At 50.4% G+C, this 26,371-nt stretch overlaps 1 protein-coding gene across 6 annotated transcripts in view; it reads right to left on the bottom strand.

Moving 5' to 3' along the window:
* The window catches only part of FAM193A (family with sequence similarity 193 member A), a 104,494-nt gene that overhangs the window by 12,358 nt on the left and 65,765 nt on the right, over window positions 1-26,371 (bottom strand). For all 6 annotated transcript variants that reach the window (XR_003795604.1, XM_029235422.1, XM_029235424.1 and 3 more), the window contains 7 exons: window positions 20,526-20,724; window positions 19,287-19,559; window positions 17,460-17,733; window positions 16,688-16,871; window positions 15,443-15,673; window positions 11,946-12,792; window positions 1,819-1,900 (listed from right to left, as the gene is read on the bottom strand). Coding sequence is in view for 5 of the 6 variants with exons in the window: in XM_029235422.1 (XP_029091255.1) it covers window positions 1,819-1,900; window positions 11,946-12,792; window positions 15,443-15,673; window positions 16,688-16,871; window positions 17,460-17,733; window positions 19,287-19,559; window positions 20,526-20,724 (2,090 nt within the window). In the remaining variant the exon portion in view is untranslated. The remainder of the gene's footprint in view (window positions 1-1,818; window positions 1,901-11,945; window positions 12,793-15,442; window positions 15,674-16,687; window positions 16,872-17,459; window positions 17,734-19,286; window positions 19,560-20,525; window positions 20,725-26,371) is intronic.

Consider the following 26,371-nt stretch of genomic DNA (forward strand, 5'->3'; position numbering starts at 1 on the left):
TTGGTCTTGGGTGTTTGATAATCTTTGTTTATAAGGTCATGCATGATTTTAAGGTGTGTGAATCCTGCAGGTCTACCTTGGGAAAATATTCCTCCAAAGCTTTGCCTACATCCAAAAAATGCCCCTGTTCTATCCCCTGCTCCCCAGAATCCAGCTTCAGAGCAAACTGTGTTAATAATTCAAGTAATTTAGGGACCTCCCTGGTGGTCCAGGGGTTAAGAATCCTCCTTCCAATGCAGGGGATGCGGGTTTGATCCCTGGTTGGGGAGCTAGATCCCACATGCCGCGGGGCAACTAAGCCCACGCGCTCTAGAGCCTATGCACCGCAACTAGAGAGACCACGTGCGACAGCTACTGAGCCTGTGTGCCAAAACCAGAGAGCCTGCGCACTGCAACGATAGATCCTGCACGCCACAACGAAGATCCTGAGTGCCACAGCTAAGCCCCGACACAGCCAAATAAAAAAATAAATAAGTCAATAGATAAATATTAAAAAAAAAAATTGGGGACTTCCTTGGTCGTCCGGTGGTTAAGAATCCACCTTCCAATGCAGGAGATGCGGGTTCAATCCCTGGCTGGGGAACTCAGATCCTACATGCCGCGGGGCAACTAAGCCCCCATGCCACAACTACTGAGCCCCCACATACCACAACTAGAGAGAAGCCCGCGCTCCACAATGAAGAGCCCACTCGCCACAACAAAGATCCCGCAGGCCGCAACTAAGACCCAATGCAGCCAAATCAATCAATCAATCAATTTAAAAAAATAATTCAAGTAATTTAGCTACAGATTCTTTTGGACTTTGTACAAACACATTCACATCATCTGAGAATGACAATTCCACTTCTTCATTTGAATCCTTATCCCTTTTATTTCTTTAGAAATAGAAGTTGTGATAAGGGGCATCACTGTTATCACTTCTTTAATCTCAAGGAATGGCTTGTAATGTTTCACCATGACGTATATAACATCTACTGATTTTATGGATGCCCTTCACCACGTTTAGGAGAGGCCCTTCTCATCCTAGTTAAGGGTTTTTACTATGAATGCTTAACTTTAGCAAATGCTGTACCATCTGCTAAGATTTAAGCACACACACACACACACACACACACACATTATAAATATATTTAACTTTAAGAAACATTTAGAATTTTACAATACTTCATTTATGAATTAATGACTTTTTGTACTGCAAACTGCTTTTGTGAGTGTGTGTGTACACGTGTGCGTGCTTTCTGAAACCAAGAGATTAAAGTACTTCCAGAGAGAGAACAAGGCACTTTAAAGAAAAATTTTCTTGTCATGACTCACATAGTAGATATTATTGAACATATTATGACAAATATTATTAAACATGTACTAATAAAGTCTGCATATCAGGAAAGCTGACTAAATTAACCGAAGTGTTACTTTTCTCCTCTAAAGCACGCCACATCACTGTGTCCCAATGCCAGCGCATATAAAGCTCAGCTGGGAGGCTTGTGAGAACACGGATGTTGGGTCCCAAGTTCCTAGGCGGTGCTGCTGGTCCAGGACCACTCTGAGATACGCTGCTAGAAACCAGTCTTTACACACACGGGAAGGGACAAGTGAATGAAGTGTGAGAGTGTGGGCGAGAAGGCTAGTACGTGTGTGCTCGGGCTGTGGGTGGGATGTGCACGGCAGGCCTTCACGTGCTAGAATGCTACAAAGCAGCCAGGCTGCTTGGCTAGCTGACACAACTTCTGTCCAAGACAAGCAGCCGTGCTATGTGGGAGGGTCATGCGTGGTAACCACGAAACCATCCCTTTTTCGGACCACACTCCTAACAATTACCTTTTGAAATACTCCACTTCCCTCTCTGTCTCGTCCATGTCCACACTGTCTAGGTCGATATCTTTAGGCAGAAAGACATCATCTGTAAGATGAAAGAAAAGAGGCAAGTCAGCTGAACAGCAGGCCACCTTAGCGGGACAGAGCAAAGCATTTGGTTTTACTTAATTTCAACAAGTTCACAAACTAAAGATCTTTTCTAAAATGAGATCTTGCATGGGACTTCCCAGGCGCTCCAGTGGGTAAAACTCCGCGCTTCCAACGCAGGGGACGTGGTTCCATCCCTGCTCAGGGAACTAAGATCCCGCGTGCCGCGGGGTGCGGCCAAAAACAAAAAAAAAAGAAAGTGAGAACTTGTCTAATAAAATTTTTTTAAAAAATTTAAAAAATGAGATTTTGCAAATGGCCACAGGTGGGCAGACCTCTCTCATGCACTTGGGAACATCCAGGTCACGTGGAATTAGCGAACTCCTGTGCTGAGTGAAGGAACCACTGCTTCAGGTCCGAGAGAAGAGACGTACCTGCTGCCGCCACCGGGAGAGCCCTTGAGAAGACAGAGGCTGTCTGCCCCAAGGCCCCGCTGGAGGCAGGGCAGGGGGGTGGGGGGAGCAGGGGCACGGCTGTCAACAGACGCCGCGGGCGTGTCTGTACCCAGGACCCAGATGTCAGCCTCTGGAGGAAGACGGCTCTTCTAGGCATTCAGTTTATCCAAGCAACATCCAGAGACTTCACCAAAAAGCTTTTCCGGCTGTCCCTACCAAACGCAAGGCTGTATTTCATTTTGCAGTTGAGCAACCCTCTTTGAAAATAGGCTACTGCAGGGAGACGACTGACGAGGGAGCCTCGGCACCTCTGAGGGTTTTAATGCCCTCTTCTGCTCTGCCCACCCTGTTTGGTACCTGCCAGGCGCTCAGAGGCTCCATCCGGGCACACATGGGTGCTGGGGGGCACTGGCGGTGTACGTACAGCACCCGGCTCCACTCATGGATGAGTGCAGACCACCGACAGCGCTCTGTTAAAGCCAGTCTCCATTCCCTGTCCCCACCTTAGCAAGGGACAATTTTTCGGAAGCCTCGGTAAAGGACCCCCGTTCCTCCCATCACTGGGCATTTGCACAGCGGCGTAATGAAGGTGTGGTTTACCTGCATACCAGCAGCTAACACTGCTGAAGACTCCCAGCGCCATGCGGAGTGCCTTCACATCCACCAGCTCACGGCAACGCCGGCCACCGAGGAGACCCCGCACACCCCCCTGCACGACCACAGCCCCTCCCGCACAGACAGCTCGGGGCCTGGGTCCTCCTCGACTCCGCCCCCTGCCGCTGTACCCCTGTGGTTTCAGCCACACCTGGATACCAACACCACCAAACCAACCCCGCCCCAGACCTCCTTCATGAGCGGCTCGTCCATAAAGCCACCTCCTCTGTACATCCACCCTTCAGGCAGCCGACCCCCAAGGCGGGCAAAGCCGCTGTGATCTGCTGCGGCCGCTCCCTTTCTGACAGTGATCTAGAAATGATCCTCCCCCCACCCCCTTCCTCACACTCACGTCCCACCTGTCGCCCCGTCACCACGTTGGGCACGTTCCTCGTCAACAGTTGCAGACGCCTGTCTCCATCCCACTGATGCTGCTTCTGGGATGCCCCCCCAGCCCCTGCCCAGGCTCCCTGGTCCAGGCCACCAGCCCGCACGAGTCACCCTCACAACACGCTCCTTCCCAGCCACTGAGACCGTTCGTTCATCAGGCCTCCGCTGCACACCTACCACAGGCATCTCCTGGAGGCCCACTGGCTGACCCTGATCAAGGAAACAGTGATGCACGAGGAGAGGTGAGGTGGGCCAGGAGTGTTTACAGATGTAAAGAAGGTAAAGTCTTAGAAAGGCCAAACTCAAGTTATTCCATAAAAAAGTTCTAGAAGAGGCGTTGGTTCAACCACAGAAGCAAACACAGAGCAGACACACCTGCTGGGAGTGCTCTCATTATAAAGTGATTTCTAACACTCTTCTAATTAGAACTGATAACCGGTATTAAAAATCTTGGCACAAGAAAAAAATGGGACAGAACTATAACCAGATTCAGTATCAGACAGACATTTTTCACAACAAAACTGTTATTAACCAGCGTGGAAAGAAAGAGCGACCTAAAGAATTTCATACCCGCCAGGCTGTCTGTTCACTGTTCAGACCACAGGAAACAGCTTGCTTCGCCAGAGCTTGGAGGACTCTGTGCCCCTGACCCCTACTTGAGGACACGCGCCTGGGAACACCGCTACACGAGGACCAACACGGGCACCTAATGTATTCACGCGCAAACCTACAAATACTATGCGCTCTGACAAAGCAGAAACAAACGCAGCTGAAAAATGGGAAGAGAAAGGACAGCACAAGCGGGCAGAGGAGAGAAAACAGGGTCCGCGCACGGCTGTCCCCCAGGCAGTAGGTGGTGCCACAGGCCCCCATCTGGAGCAGGGATGGGGCACTAGAGGTGTAAGTGCAGGGGCAGCACCGGTACAGAGTCACAAACGTTCCTAAACACCAAGGATATACAGAAAGAAAGGCAAACATCTCACACAGAGAGAGAATCAGCGAATATAAAATATAAAATAGAGGACTTCCCTGGTGGCACAGTGGCTAAGATTCTACGCTCCCAATGCAGGGGGCCCGGGTTTGATCCCTGGTCAGGGAACTAGATCCTGCATGCGTGCCGCAACTAAGAGTGCTCATGCCACAACTAAGGAGCCCACAGGCCACAACTAAGACCCAGCACGGCCAAAAAATACACACACACACACACACACACACACATAATATATGTATGTATTAAAAAATTGATCTAATAATTACAAAATAATGTCAGGGCTGTCCTATCAATACATGGAAACAGGCTCACCTCACCTGTAGATAAGACTGTCAATGTGGCTCACACGGCAGGACTGAGGTGTCTCGGCTGTATGCAAGGGAATGACCTTTAAAACCAAGTGACTCAGACAGACCAGAAATGAAGGGATGAGGACAAAGGTGCCCCACCAGGCAAACAGAAACAGAGAGAAGGGGTAGCAATCACCATCTCAGACAAAGGAGAATTCGAGCCAAAAGTGTGAAACACAACAGAAAGGACATTTTTAAACAATAAAAACCAAATTCAATATAAGAAATTAGTTAGGACTATGTACCAAGTAACAAAGAAACCACCTTTATAAAGCAAAACTACAGGAAATGCAAGAAAACACAGAAACTCAATAATAAATAACAGAATATATGTCAAGAGGACAAAAAACAAGTAAGGATACAGAAGACCTAAACCTAAACCTAAATCAAAGACATATCATGGATATAAATATATATTTAGTTTAATACCATGATAGCAGAGAAAATACACTTGTATCTCAAGTGAACACAGAGCAGTCACAAAAACTAGTCACAAAGAAAATACCAGTAAGTTTCATGAAGCAGAAATATTACAAACAATACTCTCGGATCACAGTGTACAAAACGTAGAAATTATTAACATAAACGGGGCTCTCCCACCTGGAAACCTAAAAGCCACCTATTAAACTACTGGGTGAAAGGGGAAAAGAAAACCACATGGAAATTGCTGAATTTCTAAAAAAGAAACCAAACGGAAACATTATCATACACTGTGGGATATACTTAAAGGAATGATCAGAGAAAATTCAAGGTGCTAAATACTTTGATCAGTAAAAATGAAGGAATGAAAAGAAATGAACTCAATTCCCAAATCAAAAAGTTAGAAAGAACAATGAAGTAAAACAAAAGGAAGCACAGGAAAAAAAGATAAAAGTAGAGATTAATGAGGCAGAGAAACAAACAACAGTATACACCCAACTGATAAATCAAGAGCCTGGCTTTTGAAAATATTATATAGATAAACTATTAACTTTAACTGAGTCAAACAGAATAGGGAGAAAGAAGGCACAAACATACAAAATAAGAAATGACAAGAGGAAAATAACCACTGAAAGAAATTTTTTAAAAAGTATGTACTCAGGCTTCCCTGGTGGCGCAATGGTTAAGAATCTGCCTGCCAATGCAGGGGACACGGGTTCGAGCCCTGGTCTGGGAAGATCCCACATGCCGCGGAGCAACTAAGCCCGTGAGCCACAACTACTGAGCCCGCACGCTTACAGCCCGTGCTCCGCAACGGGAGAGGCCGCGACAGTGAGAGGCCCATGCACCGCGATGAAGAGTGGCCCCCGCTCGCTGCAACTGGAGAAAGCCCTCGCACAGAAACGAAGACCCAACACAGCCATAAATAAATAAATTAAAAAAAAAAAAGTATGTATTTTGCAGACATCTATGTGAACAAGCTGGAAAACTGGCTGAAAAGATAATTTACTACGGAAATACAGTTTAGCAAAATTAACCTCAGCGAAGAAAGAAATACTTAAATAGACCAATTACCATAGAGGACAGAGAGAATACCATCAGGCAACTTCCCCACGAAAAGCACCGGCCTGGGGGGCTGCACAGGAGATTCCTGTCAAATCATTAAAGCCTAAGTAGTCCCAATGGAAGGTGAATTGCTCTAGAATACTGAAAATGAAAAACAAACAAAAAAAGCTTCCTAATTCTTTACGAAGTATAACAGGTCTAAGAAGAAAAATTATGTTTAATCTCCGTAGATACTAGAAAACCTCTGACAAAATTCAACACTCATTCCTGATAAAATACTCAAGAAAAATAGGAATTGTTGGATATTTTCTTAACATGATAAAATATATAAACCTTACCCTAAAGCCAGAATCTTAATGTAGAAACACCAGACGTTTCCATTAAGTTCAAGAATGATGCAATTAAACAAGAGAAAACAAGAAGCATAAGAATTGGAAAAGGAGAAGTAAAGCTTTCTCTATTTGCAAGTAGATGATAGAGTAGCTGGAAAACCCCAGAGAATCAACAGTAAGACTCAAACAATGAAATAATTTGCTAAGGTAGGAGATATAAAGTTAACATACAGAAAGCAACAGCTGTCATACACACAAATGACCAGTTAGAGGAGCACCATCCAGTAGAAACACAACATGAGCCACATACATAACTTAAGATTTCATAGTAGCCACGCTGAAAAAATTGAAAAGAAACAACTGAAATTAATTTTAGTAATATACACTTTATTTAATTAAATATGTCCAAAAGATTATCATTTCAATATGTAATCGATGTAAAAAATTATACTGGGACTTCCCTGGTGGCACAATGGTTAAGGATCCACCTGCCACGGAAGACCTAAACAGACATTTCTCCAAAGTAGACATACAGATTGCCAACAAACACATGAAGAGATGGTCAACGTCACTAATCATTAGAGAAATGCAAATCAAAACCACAATGAGGTACCACCTCACACCGGTCAGAATGGCCATCATCAAAAAATCTACGAACAGTAAATGCTGGAGAGGGTGTGGAGAAAAGGGAACCCTCTTGCACTGTTGGTGAGAATGTAAACTGATATAGTCACTACAGAGAACAGTATGGAGACTCCTTAAAAAAACTAAAAATAGAACTACTATACAACCCAGCAGTCCAGTCCCACTACTGGGCATAAACCCAGAGAAAACCATAATTCAAAAAGAGACATGTACCACAATGTTCACTGCAGCACTATTTACAATAGCCAGGACATGGAAGCAACCTAAATGCCCATCAACAGACGAATGGATAAAGAAGACGTGGCACATATATACAATGGAATATTAGCCGTAAAAAGGAACGAAACTGAATTATTTATAATGAGGTGGATGGACCTAGAGTCTGTCATACAGAGTGAAGTAAGTCAGAAAGAGAAAAACAAATACCGTATGCTAACACACATATATGGAATCTAAAAAAAAAGGTACTGATGAACCTAGCGGGCAGGGCAACAATAAAGACACAGACGTAGAGAATGGACTTGAGGACACGGGGGGCGGGGGGAAGCTGGGATGAAATGAGAGAGTAGCCCTGACATACATAAACTACCAAGCATAAAACAGACAGCTAGTGGGAAGCTGCTGCACAGCACAGGGAGATCAGCTCGGTGCTTTGTGACCACCTAGAGGGGTGGGATAGGGAGGGCGGGAGGGAGGGAGATGCAAGAGGGAGGAGATATATGGATACGTATAGCTGATTCACTTTGTTGTACAGCAGAAACTAACACAGCATTGCAAAGCAATTATACTCCAATAAAGATATTGAAAAAAAAAAAAAAAGGAATCCAATGCAGGGGACACGGGTTCAATCCCTGGTCCAGGAAGATCCCACATGCCATGGAGCAACTAAGCCTGTGTGCCACAACTACTGAGCCTGTGCGCTGTAACTATTGAAGCCCGCTCGCCTAGAGCCCGTGCTCCGCAACAAGAGAAGCCAACGCAATGAGAAGCCCGCGCACTGCAACGAAGAGTAGCCCCCGCTCGCCTGAACTAGAGAAAGCCCGCGTGCAGCAATGAAGACCCAGTGCAGCCACGCCCCCCCAAATATATATACGTATATATATACTGAGTTATTTTACATTCCTTTTTTTTTCATACTAGGTTTTCAAAATCTGGTTATGTTTTTACACTCACAACCTGCACAATTTGGACCTTCCACACCTCGGTGCTCAGGGGTGACATGTGACTGGCTACTGCACTGGATGGAGTTGGAAGGTATGATTGTAGAAAACACCCCGTTAAAATTAAAAGCAAGGAAGATTAAATACTTAGGAATAAGCTCAATAAGAAATGTGAAAAACCTATAAAAGAAAATTTAAAACATTCCTAAAAGACATAAAGTAGACTTGAACAAATGGAAAAACTCCCCTTGTTCTTGGGAAGGACGAACAACATCACAGACACCAATTCTCCCTAAATTATCTTATAAATTTAATGCGATACCAATAAAGATACCAACAAGGTTGTTTTTTTCTTTTTTTTAAAGGGAGCTAGGCACACTGACACCAAAGTTCTTATGGGAATACAAACATGAAAGAACAGCCAGGAAAACACTGAAAAAGGCTGTGAGGAGAGAAGAGTCCTGTAAGTCATTAACGTGTACAGAACCCCTGAAGTAGCAACTCAATGCAGTAATGGCGAGTGAATGAACACAGAGGGAAAGAAGAGAAATTCCAGAACAGACCTGAGGACACACGGTGCAGCACATGGTGGCACCCTGAGTCGCCGAGGCAAGATGAGCTTTTTAATAACTGGCGTTGGGACAACTGGCTAACTATTTGTAGAAGATAAAGCTGGATTCACGCATCACACGATACAAAAGAATAAACTCCAACTAAATGTGTCGGGGAGCTAAGTGAAACCACGCTAATACTAGAAAAAAACTCGGGCACATTCCTCCTTAACCTTCGTGTTAGTATAAACAATCACACCTGACAACTATTTAAAATCCAGAGTGAACTATGTAAAGTAAAAGAGAAAACTTGTGCTTGGCTAAAAAGCACTGGAAACAGAGTCAAAGACAACTTAACGACCTGGGGCAATATCCCCAATTCATAAGGAACTCTTAAAAAATGGAAGGAAAAGAGCAAAAACCCAATTAAAAAATGAGAAAAAGTTATGAATAGAAAATTCACAAAAGAGATATAGAAACAGCCCTTAAAAATATGACCTCACTATAATTAGAGAAAACTGCATATGACACTTCAGGAATAAGTGCGCCTAACAGACGGGCTCAAGTTACAAAGCCTGACAACACACTCTTTTGGTGAGGCTGTGGCCAAACAGGGGCTCGACAGGGTGGGAGTGCAATGCAGGGTTCAGAGGACCAGGCCACATCAACAAGCCCTGTCTGCACTGACCTCTGTGACCCAGCACTCCCGCAGAAACACCCACGCAGAGCACCTGCGCTCCGCCCCGCTGTGTGTCATTACAAACCCCGAGAGCGGGGCAGTGTCCAGCGGAGCCCACTCAGCACCTGAAAGCGCAAGGAAGAGCTGCGGACGCACACGGAGGGCCTTTGGAATACAGGATGTGGGGAAAAAGCCACGGGAAAAGGCGTCTCTAATATGCCAACCTTTTGTGTAAAGAACAGAAAAGCAAATAAGAAACTAAGTAGGAATGGGATAGGGAAAAAGAAATCAGGATTAAGGAGGGGAAACAAAACAAAATAGATACAATCAGAAACAAAGGAAGCCAGCTGCACTTCCTAGGAGTCCCCGTGGCTGTACTAAATGTGCCGCACTAGGTCCTGTGGGGGGAAGAGACCTACCAACCCTCAGGCTAGAGAAGGAACCCTGAACAGACTCAGAGGGCAGGTGCACCGGCCGGTCTCCCACGCGGTGGGAGCAGGCAATTCTGAAGCTACCCGTGTGTCCCCCCAGGACCGCAAGGCAGGAGACACACTGTGGACCGCGGGGAGGGGGCTGCAGGGAGCGCAGTGGCACCGGAGCCGGACTGCAGTTGTCAGGGTGAACGGGTGGTTTTTACTGCAGAGATTAGATACCGAAAGACACAGATGTGTGTGTGTGTGGGGGGGGGGGGGGGGGGGGGGGGCACGAGGAGTGCACACGTGCCTGCGTACACACACTCGCTCCCCCTCCTAGGCCCTGCCAACCACACACCAGCTCTGGGTCTCAGAGCCGGGACATCTAACTGTGCACAGAAGTGCTCAAAGCACAACGGGGTGCAGAGGCCACGCAGAGGGGGCTCCCACCGACTGAATCTGGGGGCATCGAAATAAGTGTTAGCAAAGGATTATAACCTATAGCATAAAGAAAGCATCTACTAACCCGCCCTTGTATAAATAATGAAGTAAATGAAAAAAATACGTGGGGAAGGAGAGCTCTTCCTACAGAACGCTGAGTAAGACAGGGAGAAGGAATGACATCAGAAAAGTCACCATTATGCAGGCAAAGAGCACAGTAATAATCCCCCTGGGCAACACTGTCGTCCACGGATGCTAAAAGTAGTGGATGAACGTCTGATACGGTGTAAGGGACTCGTCTCCCCATGTGACACTCCGGGTGAGCACAGGTCAGGTGTCAGCCTGGCAGAGGAGAGACAGGCCGACCGCACGCACCACGGCCCAGGAGGAGAGTTACCACCACCGGGCAGTGTGCCTCCTGACGGCAGGGCACCCACCAACACAGACCCGTCGCCCCCAAGGCGCTGCCGCCAACGCTGCGTAATCTGAACCTGGCTGTGAAGGAACAGCACCAAACTGAAATTACTCTAGATAGTCATTTACTCTAAAAAATGGATGGGTCATGCTCTCTAGAGATGTCAGGTTGTGAGAAACTGAGGAACTGGCCCATTAAAGGAAATTAAAGAGATATGACGCGTGACCCTGGGTTGGATCCTGTGTCAGGAGAAAACTTTGTTTCCTAGGACGTGAAAGGGATGAACGGAGAAACACGAATAAGCCTACAGCTAGGTAACAGTCTTGCGGCAGTGTTAATTTCTTGATTTTAACAACCACACTGCGCTCCCTGCAGCCCCCTCCCCGCGGTCCACAGTGTGTCTCCTGCCTTGCGGTCCTGGGGGGACACACGGTTGGCTTCAGAATTGCCTGCTCCCACCGCGGTGGGAGACCGGCCGGCGCACCTGCCCTCTGTGTCTGTTCAGGGTTCCTTCTCTAGCCTGAGGGTTGGTAGGTCTCTTCCCCACAGAGGACCTAGTGCAGCACATTTAGTACAGCCACAGGGACTCCTAGGAAATGCAGCCGGCTTCCTTTGTTTCCGACTGTAACCATTTTGTTTAGTTGTTAAAATCAACGACGACATCGTGCCCCCTCCCATCTGTATCTTGCTGTATCTAATCTCTTGTTTTGAGGAAATGCACACAGCAGTATTTCAGGGTAAAAGGGCACTCTCATTTGGTTCAGAAAAGTAACCAAGAGGGAGAGATAGGACACAGCAAGTGTGGTGACACGCTGAGCTGACGGGAGTATGTGGGAATCCTTCGTGCTCTTTCCTGTAGTTTGCGGGAAGTCTAAAATTATTTCAAGGTAACCAAATATAACAACAATGCCTACGCGTCCCTCATGGCTGGTGCAGAGGTCACACAAAGCACGAAGCCGCGACACGGACGGCAGCACCCACCTCCAGGAGGGTGGACCCTGAGAGGCACCCGACCCAGCGCCCTCCTCGTCCCACGATGCCCCAGCTACACACGCGCCCCCTTCTGCTCTGTGTTTATTTACCGATTGAACCGCTGCCTCTGTCTCCCTTCTTCTTCTTGCTTTTCTTGCTCTTGCCCTTGGGCTGCGGAGAGTCTGCTGGCACCGGCTTGCTGCTCTGCGGGTGCTCGCTGGGCGCGGCGGGCTCCGCGGGGCCCGGGCTCGGCTTCTCCTCCCGGACGTGGTTCAGCTGCTTTCTGTTGTTGTTGTTGCTGTTGACTTTCCTCTCCTCCCTTCTGTGCTCCGCCAGGGGCGTGAGGTCAAGCACTCTGGCCTTTGGCTCAGCCTGGGGCCGGGGCCGGGGCTGGGCCTCTGAGGCTCTGGGCGGCTCCAGGGGCTTCCTCGCCGGCTCGCCGCCCGCTTTACTGCTGTGCTTCCGCTTCTGTTTGCTGTTTCCCTCCTTGTGCTGATGCATCATGTCCAGGAGGAAGGACAGCGGCTGCTGCTGCTTCCCGTTGACCCCCTTCGGCAGAAGGAGCTTGGAGTCTCTGGCGGCCACGGGGTCGGGGGCGTCCGCGTCGGCCCCCGGCCCCGGCCCCGTGTCTCTATGGTCCACGTGTCTGGAGGGGGAGCGAGAGGAAGTTTCCGGGTCTTCGCTCGGCTCCAGCGAGCCGTTGTGCATGCTCTCAGAGCCGGGCACAGCCTCCGCGGCCGCCTGCAGACTCCGAGCGAGCATGTCCAGCTCGGGACAGGCCTTCCTTGGCCTCTCCTTCTTCTTCTTCTTCACGGCCCTCAGCTTCTGAAGCTCCTGCAGCCTCTGGAGCTCCTCCTGCAGCCGCTGCTGCTCCTCCTCCCGCCGCCGCTCCTCCGCTCGCAGGTGCAGGTGCTCCCGGGCCCGGGCCTCCGCTTCCAGGCGTGCTTTCTCCTCCAGCTGCCGACGTGAAAGGAAAAGGCAACTTAGGACAACAGTAAGTGCTCTAAAAAAAGTAAGACACGCACACAAAAGTGAGATGAAACTGAATCGCGCGATAAGAATAGAAACACTGAAAGGGGCTGTGACAGGTCAAAAGCTTAAAACACACCTCCATCAAAGCAGGGGGTGGCAGTCAACAGAACATCCCTTGTAGCCTCCGACCTAGCCCCGGGCACAGAGGACGAGGTCAGAGCAGCTGCCGTGCTCCTGCCCTGCGTGGGCTCTCCCGTCGGTGCGCGGCGGCAGGCGGGGGATGAACTGGACAAGAACAAGACTGATCGCGAGGCAGCATTTACACAGCCGCACAGGTGCCCCAGAACCTTTCCAGGTGGGGAATGCTGCTGATGCGTTCATGTGCGTCAAAGCGACATTCAAGAAAATGTGTACTGAAAAGCTCGAAATTTCTTTTTCCCACCCTAGCAGGTAAAATTCCCAATATATTTTCACTTGTGTGATAGAGCAAATGACTTCCTAAAATATTCAACATGACGTGGCAAACAGACAAAGGTTATTTCTGCTGTCCAACTGGCAGGAAATTAATTTTCAACTCAAGCGAAGATTGTATTTTTTTAGTGACACACATTGCAGGAGCACATATGGAAAAGATTCCTTCTGATTAGAAAACAAACGAGGGACTTCCCTGGTGGTCCAGTGGTTAAGACTCCGCACTCCCAATGCAGGGGGCCGGAGTTCGATCCCTGGTCAGGGAACTAGATCCTGCGTGCCGCAACTAAGACCCGGGGCAGCCAAATAAATAAATATTAAAAAAAAAAAAAGAAAACAAACAAAAACCCACTGAGAATAAGGAGAACGGCTCCTCCATCACTGGGCTCCAGCAAGGCTCATGATCGTGAGAATCTCTGAAAAAAACATTTTCCGTGGGAAAATGTAAAGGTCCTTCCGAATTTAAATATTTTTCATGATGTTTCAGAAGGCAATATTTTTTAAGAGACAGCTTGCTTGTTTTGCTAAATAACTTAAACATAAAATTAGGTTAAAAATTCAATGACAGGTTTCAGAAAAATGTAACTTGACAATTCAAGTAAAGATTATTTAAAATCCTTGCTCCATCTGTTAAAGGAAAGCTTTGCTGGAGGCAGCACCTGACAGACAAACTCCCACCGTGTCTCCCGCAGTGGCCCCTGCAGGCACTCCAGGGCCTCCAGTCTGCAGGCCCGACCTGCCACAGGACAGACTCTACAATGAATCCAACCCCGGGGTGCGCTGCCTTCATTTCAACAACTGGCCGGCCAACAAGAGACAAGGCAGCTTTGTGGGTCCCTCTGCAAACCAGGTGCTCGGCAGAGAGCACGAAGGGTGTGAGCGGGTGCCGAGGACAACCTGGGATGCACCTGCAGCATGGTCTGGATCCAGGCCGCCTGCAAGGACAGAGGATAGGAGTCCGGGTGGGGGCAGCCCTGAAAGCACCTGAGCCACTCCGGAGGCTTCCGATGAAGCCCAGTGGCGACAGTCTCCGGGGCCTCGGACCACCTGGGACCCCGGGCGCTGAAACACCCCTGGGTGGAGAACACACCTTCTCCCCACACCAGGTCTGGGGCAGAAGCAGGCCGCTCCCTCCAAGCCCCCTAGTTAGACCTGTGGCCAATCCAGACCTATCTCAGGACCAGGGGTGGGTACAACAGCGGCAGTGAATCCACTCAGTTCAATCACAGCTACCTTAAGAGTCACGGCAACGAAGTTGGAAGCAACACCACGCGACAAGTGGCCCGACCCTGGGTCCACTGTGGGCATGTCTCCTCCTTCACAGGGGCCTCACGCCCTCCCAAAGCAACCCATCCTACAGTCAGAGCCCTGTGGTCCTGACGAGTCCCCTCTGGGCACAGCCCACACCTGCCTGCTGAGGCGGGCTCGTGGAGCCTGACACCTTCAGGGAGCTGAAACCGGGAAGAACCTCCAAAAGAACTGACGGGGGCGGGGAGGAAGCCCTAGAGGAGATGCTGTTCCCATCACTTTCAACGTCGCAGGAAGTAACGGATACAATTTCTCGCCTAGCGGCACAGTCTGCGCATCACACTCACGCGTTGAGACCACGCTCAGGTCCGGCCGCAGCTCACCACTGGGCCAGCCTGGCCAGTCTCGGCAGCTACTTGCTGTCGTGGCAGCCCCTGCCCTAACGGTGTGGTGGCCTCCTTACTCTCGACGTCACTGCCACGTGCGGGCCCTCCTTTGAGCGGTACCCCCGATCCCCCTCTGCCAGTGGGACCGCTCGGGGCCCTGTACCAGCCTCGGGTCCAAGGCGCTTCTTCAGCCCCAGTCTCCAGAAGCCCACAGTGCCCCGGCCTCGACAGCCAGGGCTGCTTCCTCTGCTTTCCTGGGAAAGAAGTTCCTTCGACAGACAAGAGGCGGAGGGGCTGCTGCTGCCCCGACGCTGGCCAGCACAAGAACTGGAGGCCTGTTTTAGAGCCATTAACAAACCCCTGGCACAGGACGGGGCTCCACGGCCTGAAAATACAACCTGCGTCTTGAAGCAGCGTCCAGCTCAGGCTGGCAGGTGGTCAGGGGCTCTTGAAGCAACACTGGGAGGCTGTCGCCCAGCCCCGACCTCAGAGGCCCCCCGGAGGCCGCCTGGCGCAGACCCTCTGTTTACCTTTCTCTGCTTATGCCGTGCACGCTTGGCGGCCCGGGTGCTGCTCACGGGTTTGGTCTCCGAGCTGTTTATAAACTGGAGCAAGTCTTCCACCCTTCGATGGTCAACCACACTCTCCCTTTCTGAGAGCTGATCCGTTTTCTTAGGTTGCTCTTCTTTCCTCTTGGTCAGCCGTAAACGAAGCTTTTCCCTCATTTCTGCATAATTTCTACTTGTTGGCGCAGCAGGAGGCTAAGACAAACGGAAACATGACGAAATGCAAGTTTTAATGATTTTGAATATACCAAATTTCAGACCGTAGCATTAAAAGTGAAATTTTTATTGCTCAAGTGACACATGTTCATCAGGAAAAGTAACTAAGTAGAAGAAACAAATGGCGAGAAAAAGAAAAACCTTTCATCACCAATTACCCGAAGGTAGTATTTTGGCACTGACCTGTCAAGCTTTACATATTCACAAAAGAATCTGGCAGAGGATGTACAACTATGTACACAAATGGTTATTTTTAAACTAAAAAAGAAACTATTGATCTACTTTTTATGTAATACGGTGTGACTATCTTCTCACATCAATAGATGTGTTTATAGCATTTTTCCATCCCCTCGCAGGTTTCCTCTTCAGAGCCGAAAAGCCTTCTCACTGACTACTAAAAACACCTGCGTGAGCTGAGGAAACGCGGAGAGACTAAAGCAGAAAAAGAACAGCTCCCGGCCCTGCTCTTCCCGCCGCCCAGCCCCAGACACCACGGCTGACACCTGCTTGTACGGATGAAGTGACTGTCCTGGCACACCACACAGCGTGGATGTGTCTCAATGTACTGTGCAGTCGAGCAAGAGGAATCCGCCTGTACAGGCTGTCCACTGTGTGGACTCAACAATTCCCACGCCCGGGTAGTTAGTAGGTCCTATCTAATCAGATGCAAAAATGCAGAGACGAAATACTCAAAACTACGTGTCATTATTTCTTTACGACAACTACAACCTAGAAGTGGAACCACTGTTTTAGACCGTATCTTGATTTTAATTATGCTCGCAAATAACGCTTTACACACAGTGTAACCATACCCTGAATTCAACCTGGTACATTATTCTTGCAAAGGAGTTTGCACATTTTACAATTCTAATTTAAACACGCAATTTACAAACACCCATGGCGAAACACTAATTTTACGCACTTAAGCGCGCTCTCCGGCACCTGCCCCTCCCCCGAGGAGGCCCTCGGCAGAGGAGAGGCCAAGGCACTTACCCCGCCGTGCCCGAAGAACTCACAGTAGCAGCAGTCACAGTACTTGCCCTCCTTCTGGTTGGTGGAGGTGGAGGTGCTGGAGCTGTGCTCGGAGCAGCTGTCCTCATCCGCGGTCTCGTCTCCGTCGTCCTGCTGCGGGTCATAGACGCCGTTCTCGCAGCGATGCCCTTCACAGTCGGGGTCGCTGCAAAACCGCGCAGGGCCCGTCAGCAAGCAGCCTGCCCCTCAAGGGGTGCGAGCATGGCGAGCGGTGGCCGAGGCGGTTCTTTCCAACCAGCCTGCCCTCGCCAACGAGGCGTGGGGCCTGCACGACCCAGGGGCCCCGCAGGCAGGACAGGCGCAGGCCGGCGGGCACACCCAGAGGGGCTTCTCAGATGCACACACACGGCCTCTCCACTGTCCCTCCCACCACCATTTCATCCTGGGGGATGTCAGGGCGGGGGAGTGGCAGCAAGTTCAAAGGTAACGAACACTGACTTTTTAAAGAAAGCTGTTGAGTGTCCGTTGCATTGTTCTTTGCTCAGTGTGTAACAAACACGACTTCAAAACACCCACGGGCCCCCTGCCGCTGCCGGCGGTCTGCGCACAGACCCACAGTGGCCCTGTGCTCTGCGGAACCGGCCGAGACCGGAGCCCGCCCCTCCCCGCTGCCGTCCCCCGCTGGTGAGCTGCGAGGCCCCGGGCGCCGGAGTGTCTCCGGCGGTCCTGCAGGGTTAGGTCGCACAGCACCCATTCTGAAGCGCGCCGGCCTCCCCCGCCGGCCCGGGCTCACCTGCAGACGCTGGGAGGCGCGCTGACGGAGCCGTCTGTGGTGGGGGCCACGGGAGCAGGGCAGAAGCTCTTGCGTGAATCCGCAAACCCGGGAGAGGTGGCGGCCGTTTTGGGGAAGGACGGGGCTGCGAGACTGGCAAGGTGAGGCGCGGAGGCTGGAGAGAGGGCGGCGGGAGGGAGGGCAGGAAGCGGCACCAGACCTGTGGGGCTGTTCCTCGGGGCCGCCGGCACCCCGTGCCTGTGATCCTCCTTGTTGATGCCGTGAAAGACGTCACCTGCGTTCAGAGATGCCAGAGTCACTGCCAGTGGCCAAGGTCAGGCAGACGTTCAGGCTTCTCTAAGTTAAAACTTTTTTTTTTTAAACCAACTTTTGGTCTGAAAATGTTCAAATCTATAGAAAACTTGAAGGAATAGTACAAAGAATACCCATACACCCTTCACCTAGACTCAAGACTGTTTACTATTTTGTTATATTTACTTTCTGTCTGTCTCTCTCTCACACTCACACACACACACACACACACACACACACACACACACACACACACACTTTATCGGTGGCTTAACATGTGGAAGCAAGCTGCACTCACTCCTAAACATTCCAGCCTGGACTCCTGAGAACATGCACCCTTTGCCGTAAAACCTCGACACCAGCGCCGACTACAGACAGTTAACCTCGCGGTGACATTCTCATCTCACGTACAACCCCATCCAGACTTCCAGCCTCTCCCACAGTCCTTTGCGGCTTTTCCCCGAACCCAGCATCTTTTAAACTTTCTTTTTTTCCTTCCACAATACTGACATTTTTTGAGTTGAGGCCAGCTGTCCACAATTCTGGATTTACAGTCTCATGTCCTATTTAGCTGAAAATATTCTATGCATGAATCCTGCAAAGGTTACGTTGGATCTTCCCATCTGATTGCACAGGAAGCACCTAACATGTTTGCTGCTGTCGGTGAGGCTACATCTGATCAGGTGTGCAGGGGGGCAGTCGGCACCTTATCTTCCCTTTGCAATCTGCCAGTCACCTGTGGGTGCTGCTCCCAGACACCGGCACTACTGCATTCCCCAAACTGAGATCCAACGTCCTGACGCCCATGAGGACGCTTACCGGGCCCCCTGTCACCGGCTGGCTGCAGAGTGGCCTTCTATCTGTACCGGTCTTGCACACGTAGTCGGCAGCGAGCTTCCACCCAGACACCTTCCCACCCGACTCCCTCTTTTGAGGGTCCCGAAGGATTCTCGACTTTAGCTGCGTGCTACAATCCGTTCCTTTATTCTTTCTGATGCTCAGACGGTCCTAACTTTGGCTAGTGAGGTCTCTCTGACCCGGCTCCCGTGTCCCTTTGACATTTGCCACTGGTCTCTGACTGCCCCCCTTGCTTTCAAGCCCCCTCTTCGCTGTGCTCAGGGCAGTGTAACAGCGACACCACCTCCACACCAGTGACCTGCACGGCAGCAGGGGCTGCATCTCGGGCTGGTCAGCAGCCCCATCAGCTGACTCTCCATGAGGCTTCTACTTCCAGATGCCTAAAAATTCCTCCACGTGTTCAGGAAGCAGAGACCTCTCCCCACCACAGAACAAGAAGCGCAGAGAGCAAAGGCAGGACACACACAGTGTGGCAAAGCCCTGGAGGGTGTCAGTGTGACAGTAAAGTTCTCATCAGAGCCGCAGAGGACACGCTCTTTGTGCATGAGCGTTCTTAGGTGTTAATTACACTGACATCTCTGGCCAGGCCGAGTGAAAGGGAATTACAGAGCTGCTGAGGAAGAAGGAGCGAATACGCAGCGCCCACCCCGAGGGTTCCTGTGGGCTGGTGGGCCTTACCGAGGGAGGGCGGTCTCTTGGACGACACTCTGAACTGGCTGTTGCTCGATTGCACCGTGGTGGCCGTGCAGGACACGGAGGAGGTGGCTGACGACGTGGCCATCACAACTTTGTTTGCTTCCATAAAAGCATCTTGGAAATTGTACAAACATTTCTTTTTCGCAGCGTTTTTTTTCTCTTTACTATCCGGAACTGCAGGCGTTTCATTGCTAGATGGAGGTGGAAGAGCTTCAGGTCTTGTTTCTGAGAGTGTTGGCCCTAATATGTCATTCCCTTCAGAGAAGAATGGGAAAATTAAGGCTTCTAAAAGAAAGAGCATTTAGCTAAAACCTAAAGGACATCTGCTGAATAAACTATTAACACTGGGGCTGCTACTGAAGTTAGGATTCCAATGGGATGACACTAGTCAACTAGTTTTCATCTCAGAAGAAAAATTTATTGAGCACCTACTATGTGCCAATTCCTGTGCTAGGTGCTTTCCAAAAGTTATTTAATGTCTTAAAGTACTTTCTGAGCTTAGTACTATCATTCCTATCCTGAAGATGAAGAAACTGAGGCTCAGAGAGGCTAAGCAACTTGCCCAAGGTCACACAGTTAGAAACCCTTTCTAAGCACAGACCAGATGTCAAGTCTAGCTTGCTGTTCTGAGCACATGCAGGGGCGGGGGTGTGGGACCACCAGGGGCTCTGACCACATGAAGACAGAGATGAGGCAGAGGTACCAACCCCTCTTCAGGCATGCCCTGCCCTGCCACTGAAGAAACAGCTGCACCTCAGCAGTTGAGGCCGCAAGGAGGAAGGTGCTTGTTAGAGGGGACAGGTCCCATGTAGGGTCAGTGCAGAAAGAGAGAAAAGGAACGTAAGTCATAGCATTCAAGCCACACCACCCTGCTGCACCGGGTCGAGGTCTGCTGGTCACCAATGCTCAAGAACCAAAGGCCCAACACTGCACCCTGGAGCCAAGACGCTCAGCAGCCCTGGGGCGGGAAAGACCCAGTGTCCGAGGCCCGTCCGGCTCCTGTGCCGGCGATGGGCCGCCAAGCCCAGAGCCTTGCTCCGCTCCTGGCGGCAGACACGGGTGGCTGGAGCGGCCTGAAGGGGCCCAGGGGCCTCCTGCTAGAGGTGGAGGTGAGGGGAAGCAGCAGCCCAGGCCCCTACTGGGGAACTGCAGCAACAGAGAGGGCAATCCACTCAGCACAGATCATTTTAAACTTTAAGAAAGTTTTAATGAGTTCCTTACCAGAAATTGTATCTGGCAAGAAAGTGCCAGGATTCCAGTTCTTATCATTCATCACTTCTGATCCCCAAAGACTTATAAATTTAGAACTATTCCACTCTGGAGTATTCCCAAAACAGCTCGGATAAATATGGTCTTGAAGAGATGCATTGAATACCTGATGTTTATTTGTGTGATTCTGAACAGGTGCTGGCGGTAAAGCCTACAAAAAAAAATGTTCTAATCATATATCAAAATTAATATTCTATTTACCTAAGTAGTTAAACTACAAACAGACAAGTCATTACTGAAACCCTGTGGGATGCGCCTGCCGTGAACAGGTGTCCCGGGGAGCACATCCCGCAGAGGCTTCCTTGATTATTTATGAGGCTGTACGTGACGGGGCAAATCCGAACCACATGTAGATTTTAAAAGCAACTGATGCTCAAGGAATATATCAGACAAACTTCAGACAACTCAGTGACTTCTAACATTCCTCCCTAGTCACATTTTATTTTATTTTTTAAAATAAATTTATTTATTTGTTTTTATTTTTGGCTGTCTTGGGTCTTCCTTGCTGCGCGCGGGCTTTCTCTAGCTGCGGCGAGCAGGGGCTACTCTTCGCTGCGGTGCGTGGTCTTCTCATCACGGTGGCTTCTCTTGTTGCAGAGCACGGGCTCTAGGCGTGTGTGCTCAGTAGTTGTGGCTCGTGGGCTCTAGAGTGGGCTCAGTAGTTGTGGCGCACGGGCTTAGTTGCTCCGCAGCATGTGGGATCTTCCCGGGCCAGGGATGGAACCCGTGTCCCCTGCATTGGTAGGCGGATTCTTAACCACTGCGCCACCAGGGAAGCCCCCTAGTCTCATTTTAAATGAGGCCCATTTGCATGAGATCTGTTCCTGTGGTTTATTCTCATCTGACATTTTAAAAATCACCGTGCACCGCAAGGAAGAGTAGCCCCTGCTGGCCGCAAAGTCAACTTTGGAATCACTCATAAAAATGGTCAGCTCTTACACTGTTCCCTCACACTTGGACAAAGTGCAGTGTAAGTGTGAAGAAAAGATGGATTCTACATTGAGCTCTAAACCCACCCTCCCCGGGGCGGGGAGGGGAAGACCCTTGTCTGAAGGTGCCAAGGGAGGGCGCTGGGTCCACACATTTATGGGGTGACTGGCCGTCAGCTGCTCCCTGCACACGTCCTGGGCCCTCCCTCCCCTTGGTCCCCCTGCTCCCGCCCCCCATACCCGCAACAGTCTTCCCCACCGCAGCCAGAGTGGGCTCATGGAATGTGAGTAGGAGGGCGTCACTCCCGCACTCCGGCTGTGCCACTGGTCTCCCACTGCTCTGACGTAAAACCCAGAGTCCTGAACGTGGCCGGCCGCCCCCGTCCTTCCTGCTCACGAAGCCCCTGGACACACGGGTCTTTCCCTGGTCCTCAAACTCCAAGCTACTTCTTGACCCACAACTTGGCTCACACTGTGTCCACTTTCTAGGAGGTCCTAATCTCAGCTCAGACCTTGCTGACTTGCATTTATCCTACTGGCCACAGCCTAGATGTCACGTCCTTGGAGAAGTCATCACTGCCTTTGCTCTCACCACCCAGCACCCAGACCACGGGGGGCCTTCCCATCAAACACACTGAAGTCCATTAGTTTTCCCTCTCAGCACTTACCACAGTCATAATTCAAGACTTATCTTTAACCTATTGGTTTAACGTCTGCCTTGCCTCGAGTTACATAAGCTGCAAGGGGATGGGGCCGCCTGGATCCTGGCCCTGCCGCCCCCAGCATCTCGCTGATGCAGCACACGGCCTCCCCTCTGCAGGTGTGTGCCCAGGCCCACCCAGAGGAGCTGCAGGTCTGTGCTGGGAGCGTCCCTGAGGACACAGGAATGAGCAGTGAGTGCTGTGAGCTCAAGTGGGAGGGTTTGGGGATGACTCCCAGGGGCGGTGATGGTCTGGCAGAACCCTGAGGGCCTGGCTGGGCAGAGGGTCGAAGGGAAGGGTCAGAGCACGGGGATGGCCAATGTCCAGGGACAAGTGTGCCACCACCTGACGGGCTGCAGGGGCCACAGCAGAGACAACCCCGTGTGACTTCCGTCCTGAAGGGGCTGGGAAGCCACAGAGGTTTCTACGCAGCAGGGTGAGACGGTCTGGTCAGCTGATTAGAAACATGGATCTGTGGCAACCTGGAGAAGGAGCCAGAGGGGCAAGGATGACGCGGAGAGCAGTTAGTAAGGGGCCGGGGAGGGCTGGAGCGCTGGCGGGGCAGGTGGGGAGGAAGGAGAGGGTTCGGGAGCTCCAGGCCGGCCACGTCTGAGCTGAGACTGCGCTCAGGTCAGAGCTGCTGCCTCTGGCTCCACCCCTGGGAGGCGTGGCCAGTGACGGAGCTGGACGTCCGGGCTGCCCAGTCTGAGGGGTTCAGGGCCAGCCCGCCCTTTACTAGCTGTGTGACCTCAGGCAAATTACTCAATCTTTTTGTGCTTTAGTTTTCTCATCTGTAATTTGGAAATACCTACCTCCAGGGGACGCGCGGAAAGAATTAAACCAGACAGTGCATGTCAAGGGTTTAGCGTATGGCCGGGCCCAAAGGAGGCATTTCCCAAGTGCTAAGGTGGGTCTCCCTAGACACGAGCCAGGCCCCCACCCCACCCCCGCCCCCGCTTCCCTCCCTCAGCTCGGGCCGCTGAGCAGCTTAGCGCACCTGCTGAACGGGCTCAGAGAGACGAAGGTGGAGGGTGAGGCTGGAGCGGATTCAGGATTTAAAAGTGGGAAGAAACAGGGCTAGACTGGACGCCCAGGACCAAAGCAGAAGCCTGGACCAGCTGTTCTGGCGGAGCAGCCCCAGGGGCAAAGGGCGAGGACAAGAAACCTGTATTTCAACAGATGTCAGTTTCCACAAAGAAGTGACAAACTAAGAGCTGCTCTGCTGAGAAGGGACGGATGAAAACTAACGATCAAATGGAAGAAGGTTTCTTAGTCTTGAAGACCTTCTGCTAAGGGCAGACATACCTGACAGGTGGGAAGCAGCCGCTTGCTCACCACGTCAGCTCTGAGAAGCAGCTCGGAACAGCAGAAGCACGTTGAGGGTTCGGAAGCTACTCAAGAACTTCGGAGACCCTCTGGGCACGGCCAAGCGTTGCTGGCTCCTCCCTCCCGGAGAAAGCCTGGCTGACGGCCGGGAGCCGCCGCTTGCGTCTTTCCAGAGAGCCTTTGCTCACCCTTCAGCACTCTGGATACCCGAGCATGACCTCTCTGCAAACCCACCCCCACAGGCTCGGGGAGTTCTCCTTCAGTGTTACTTTCCTACTCCGCATCTACAATTCCTATTAAGTTACATCATAGTATTTTGAGTTTTCAAATTTGACTGTCTTTTTGTCTTCTCTTTAGACCGCGAGGTCTCTGAAAACAAGCACAAGGACTAACCAGTTTTATTTTTCTAGCGTGTAGCACAGGGCCTGGCACATACCGGATGTTCAATAAATGGGCAGAATTTAACTTGGCGGAATAAGGGGATGTAGCCATGGAACTGTTATATCGGAGACATAAGTCAGCGATTCTATACATCTGATTCACACACTTCTTCAGAAGCCTGTCTACTCAAAACAGGAGGCCCAGCTGTAGAGAGCAAAGGGAGCAGGGGTCCGTAACAAGCAAGCTGTATTTGTACGAATGCTTCTGCACAAGACGCCTACTAACTTCCATAGCTACGGGTTTCCTTCAGGGAAAGAATAGGCACCTGTCACCCAGACCATTCTGGGGCCACGCCTCCATAAAAAACACTGACAACTTAAGCACCAAATCAGCCTCTCAATATGTGGCTAACGCTATTAAACTGGAACACTGCTTTCAATCTTTACACAAATCCACATGGCTTCAATTAACAGAAGTTCTCAATTGTTCTCCTCTTTGAGACAAAACTGACTCACGGGAAAGCAAAATTTTGCTTCCAGTGGAAGCTCCGACACACACACTAACTGATGCCCTCACCACGCACGCCTCTGCGTTTATGCAGGAACCTAAGGCCCAGCCCGTCTCACACCCAGATGTCATCCCAGACGCCATGAGCACGGAGACGAGAGAGCACAAGGCTGAGCCACGGAGCACGGGCGGGAGAGGCCGCTGACGCCCAGCGTGCAAACAAAAGGGTCCACTTATATCCCAGCGAACAAGAGAGTGACGACCCCTCTACTCTGCACTTCTTCTCAGAGGCTCTTCAGTACTCCTGCCAGAGGAGAAGAGGCAAGAGCCCCACCTCTGTTTCGCTGTTTCTTAGCGTCAGAAGAACTGAACTCTGCCTCCGAAATAAAACGCACATCACAGGTCACAACATGACCCCCAGATGGCAATCTGTTTATGTCCCTATTTTCCACACAGCATTTTTCTCCCTCGAATTCCAATTGACCTTACACTTGTACCACGTTTAACTTTATGAGACACTTCTGCAGTGGTTGTACACAAGTAACCCGGTGAGGAGGTGACAGGTTCACAGGCCCACAGCCACGTGGGAGTCACGTCACCAGGCTCCGCTCAATGCACTGAACTCACTGACCGTTTCCAAATAACCCTTACGCTACCGTGGAGACTTCAAGACATGTGTCCACCTTCAGCTCCAGGCCCTCCCTAATGGGGCAACTGCTTCACAACACATTCTCCAGATGGAAAAGACACAGGACTTAAAGCTGGAAGCCTCGAGGACCGCTCCCGGGCCACGCGCAGCAGGGGAGCCTGCTCTGCTGGGGAGCAGGAGGTGTGGCCCATGCGCTCGTCTCCAAGGCCGCAAGTTCTCCCTCCCCAGGTGGGCGTGGTCCAGTGAGGGGGGACACTTCGCCTGACGTCCCAGATAACTGGCACCAAGCACTTTTGTAACGAAGGGCTGAGCTATGGAGAAAGCAAGGGAAACGGTCCACAAAGAACTGACAAGAACACGGCAAGAAAAACAGGACCCAGTGGAGGTGCGGGAAGGGATGGCTGCACTGGGGACGTGTGCGCCATCGTCACCATGAGGAGGGGATGGGTCTGTGGTCCCACGGGAGGAAGGAGAGCTGGAGACAAGGGGAGCTGGAGGGTCCCAGAGGGTCAGCTCCCTGCTGGCACCTTTGCACCAGCAAATGCGAACCCTCTCTTGAGGAAGCATCCCCTATTCAGCACCTGCTGAACAAAACATGATCTCATGATAAAAAACAGATTTAGATCCTCAAGGTTTCATTCAAACACAGAATAACTGTGTGTAAAATGCTTAAAGAGAGGAAAGATGAAAGAAAAAGTGAGCAAGGAACAAGAGAATATAAAAAGTTTCTAACACATTTGAAAAATAAATAAATTAAAGCTTAGAAATAAGAATTACAGGTGGGATTAAAAACTCAAACTTAAGGGGCAGGTTAGACCCAATTATAGAGAACCACTTAACTGGAAGACTGATCCAAAAGAAGTTACCAGAACAGACTGAGAGACACGGAGATGCATTTCAGGTACGGAGAGACCATCAGGTGTGACGTGCAGGATGAGAAGGTCTAACCAGAGGTCCAGGGAGAGACAGCAGAGCGGTTAAGAGGGAGTACAAACAAGATAAAATGGCTGAGAATCACCAGACGGGGAATTTAAAATTACTCATACGCTGAGGGCTCTGACGGGAAAGGTACACAACATGCACGAACAAATGGGTAATATGGGCAGAGAGATTCTAAGAAAGAATCAAAAAGAAATGCTAGAAATAAAAAACACTGTAAGAGAAACTAAGAATCAGTAGACTGGACACAGCCAAGAAAAGAATCAATGAGCTTCAAGATAGGTCAGGAGAAACTTTTCAAACTGAAATGCAAAGAGAAACAAGAATTTAAACAAACAAACAGAACCCCCAAAAAAACCACCACCA

The sequence above is a fragment of the Monodon monoceros genome, unplaced genomic scaffold (assembly GCF_005190385.1).
Source record: "Monodon monoceros isolate NGI ecotype Baffin Bay Population unplaced genomic scaffold, NGI_Narwhal_1 Super_Scaffold_20, whole genome shotgun sequence".
In the NCBI taxonomy this organism is placed as follows: domain Eukaryota; kingdom Metazoa; phylum Chordata; class Mammalia; order Artiodactyla; family Monodontidae; genus Monodon; species Monodon monoceros.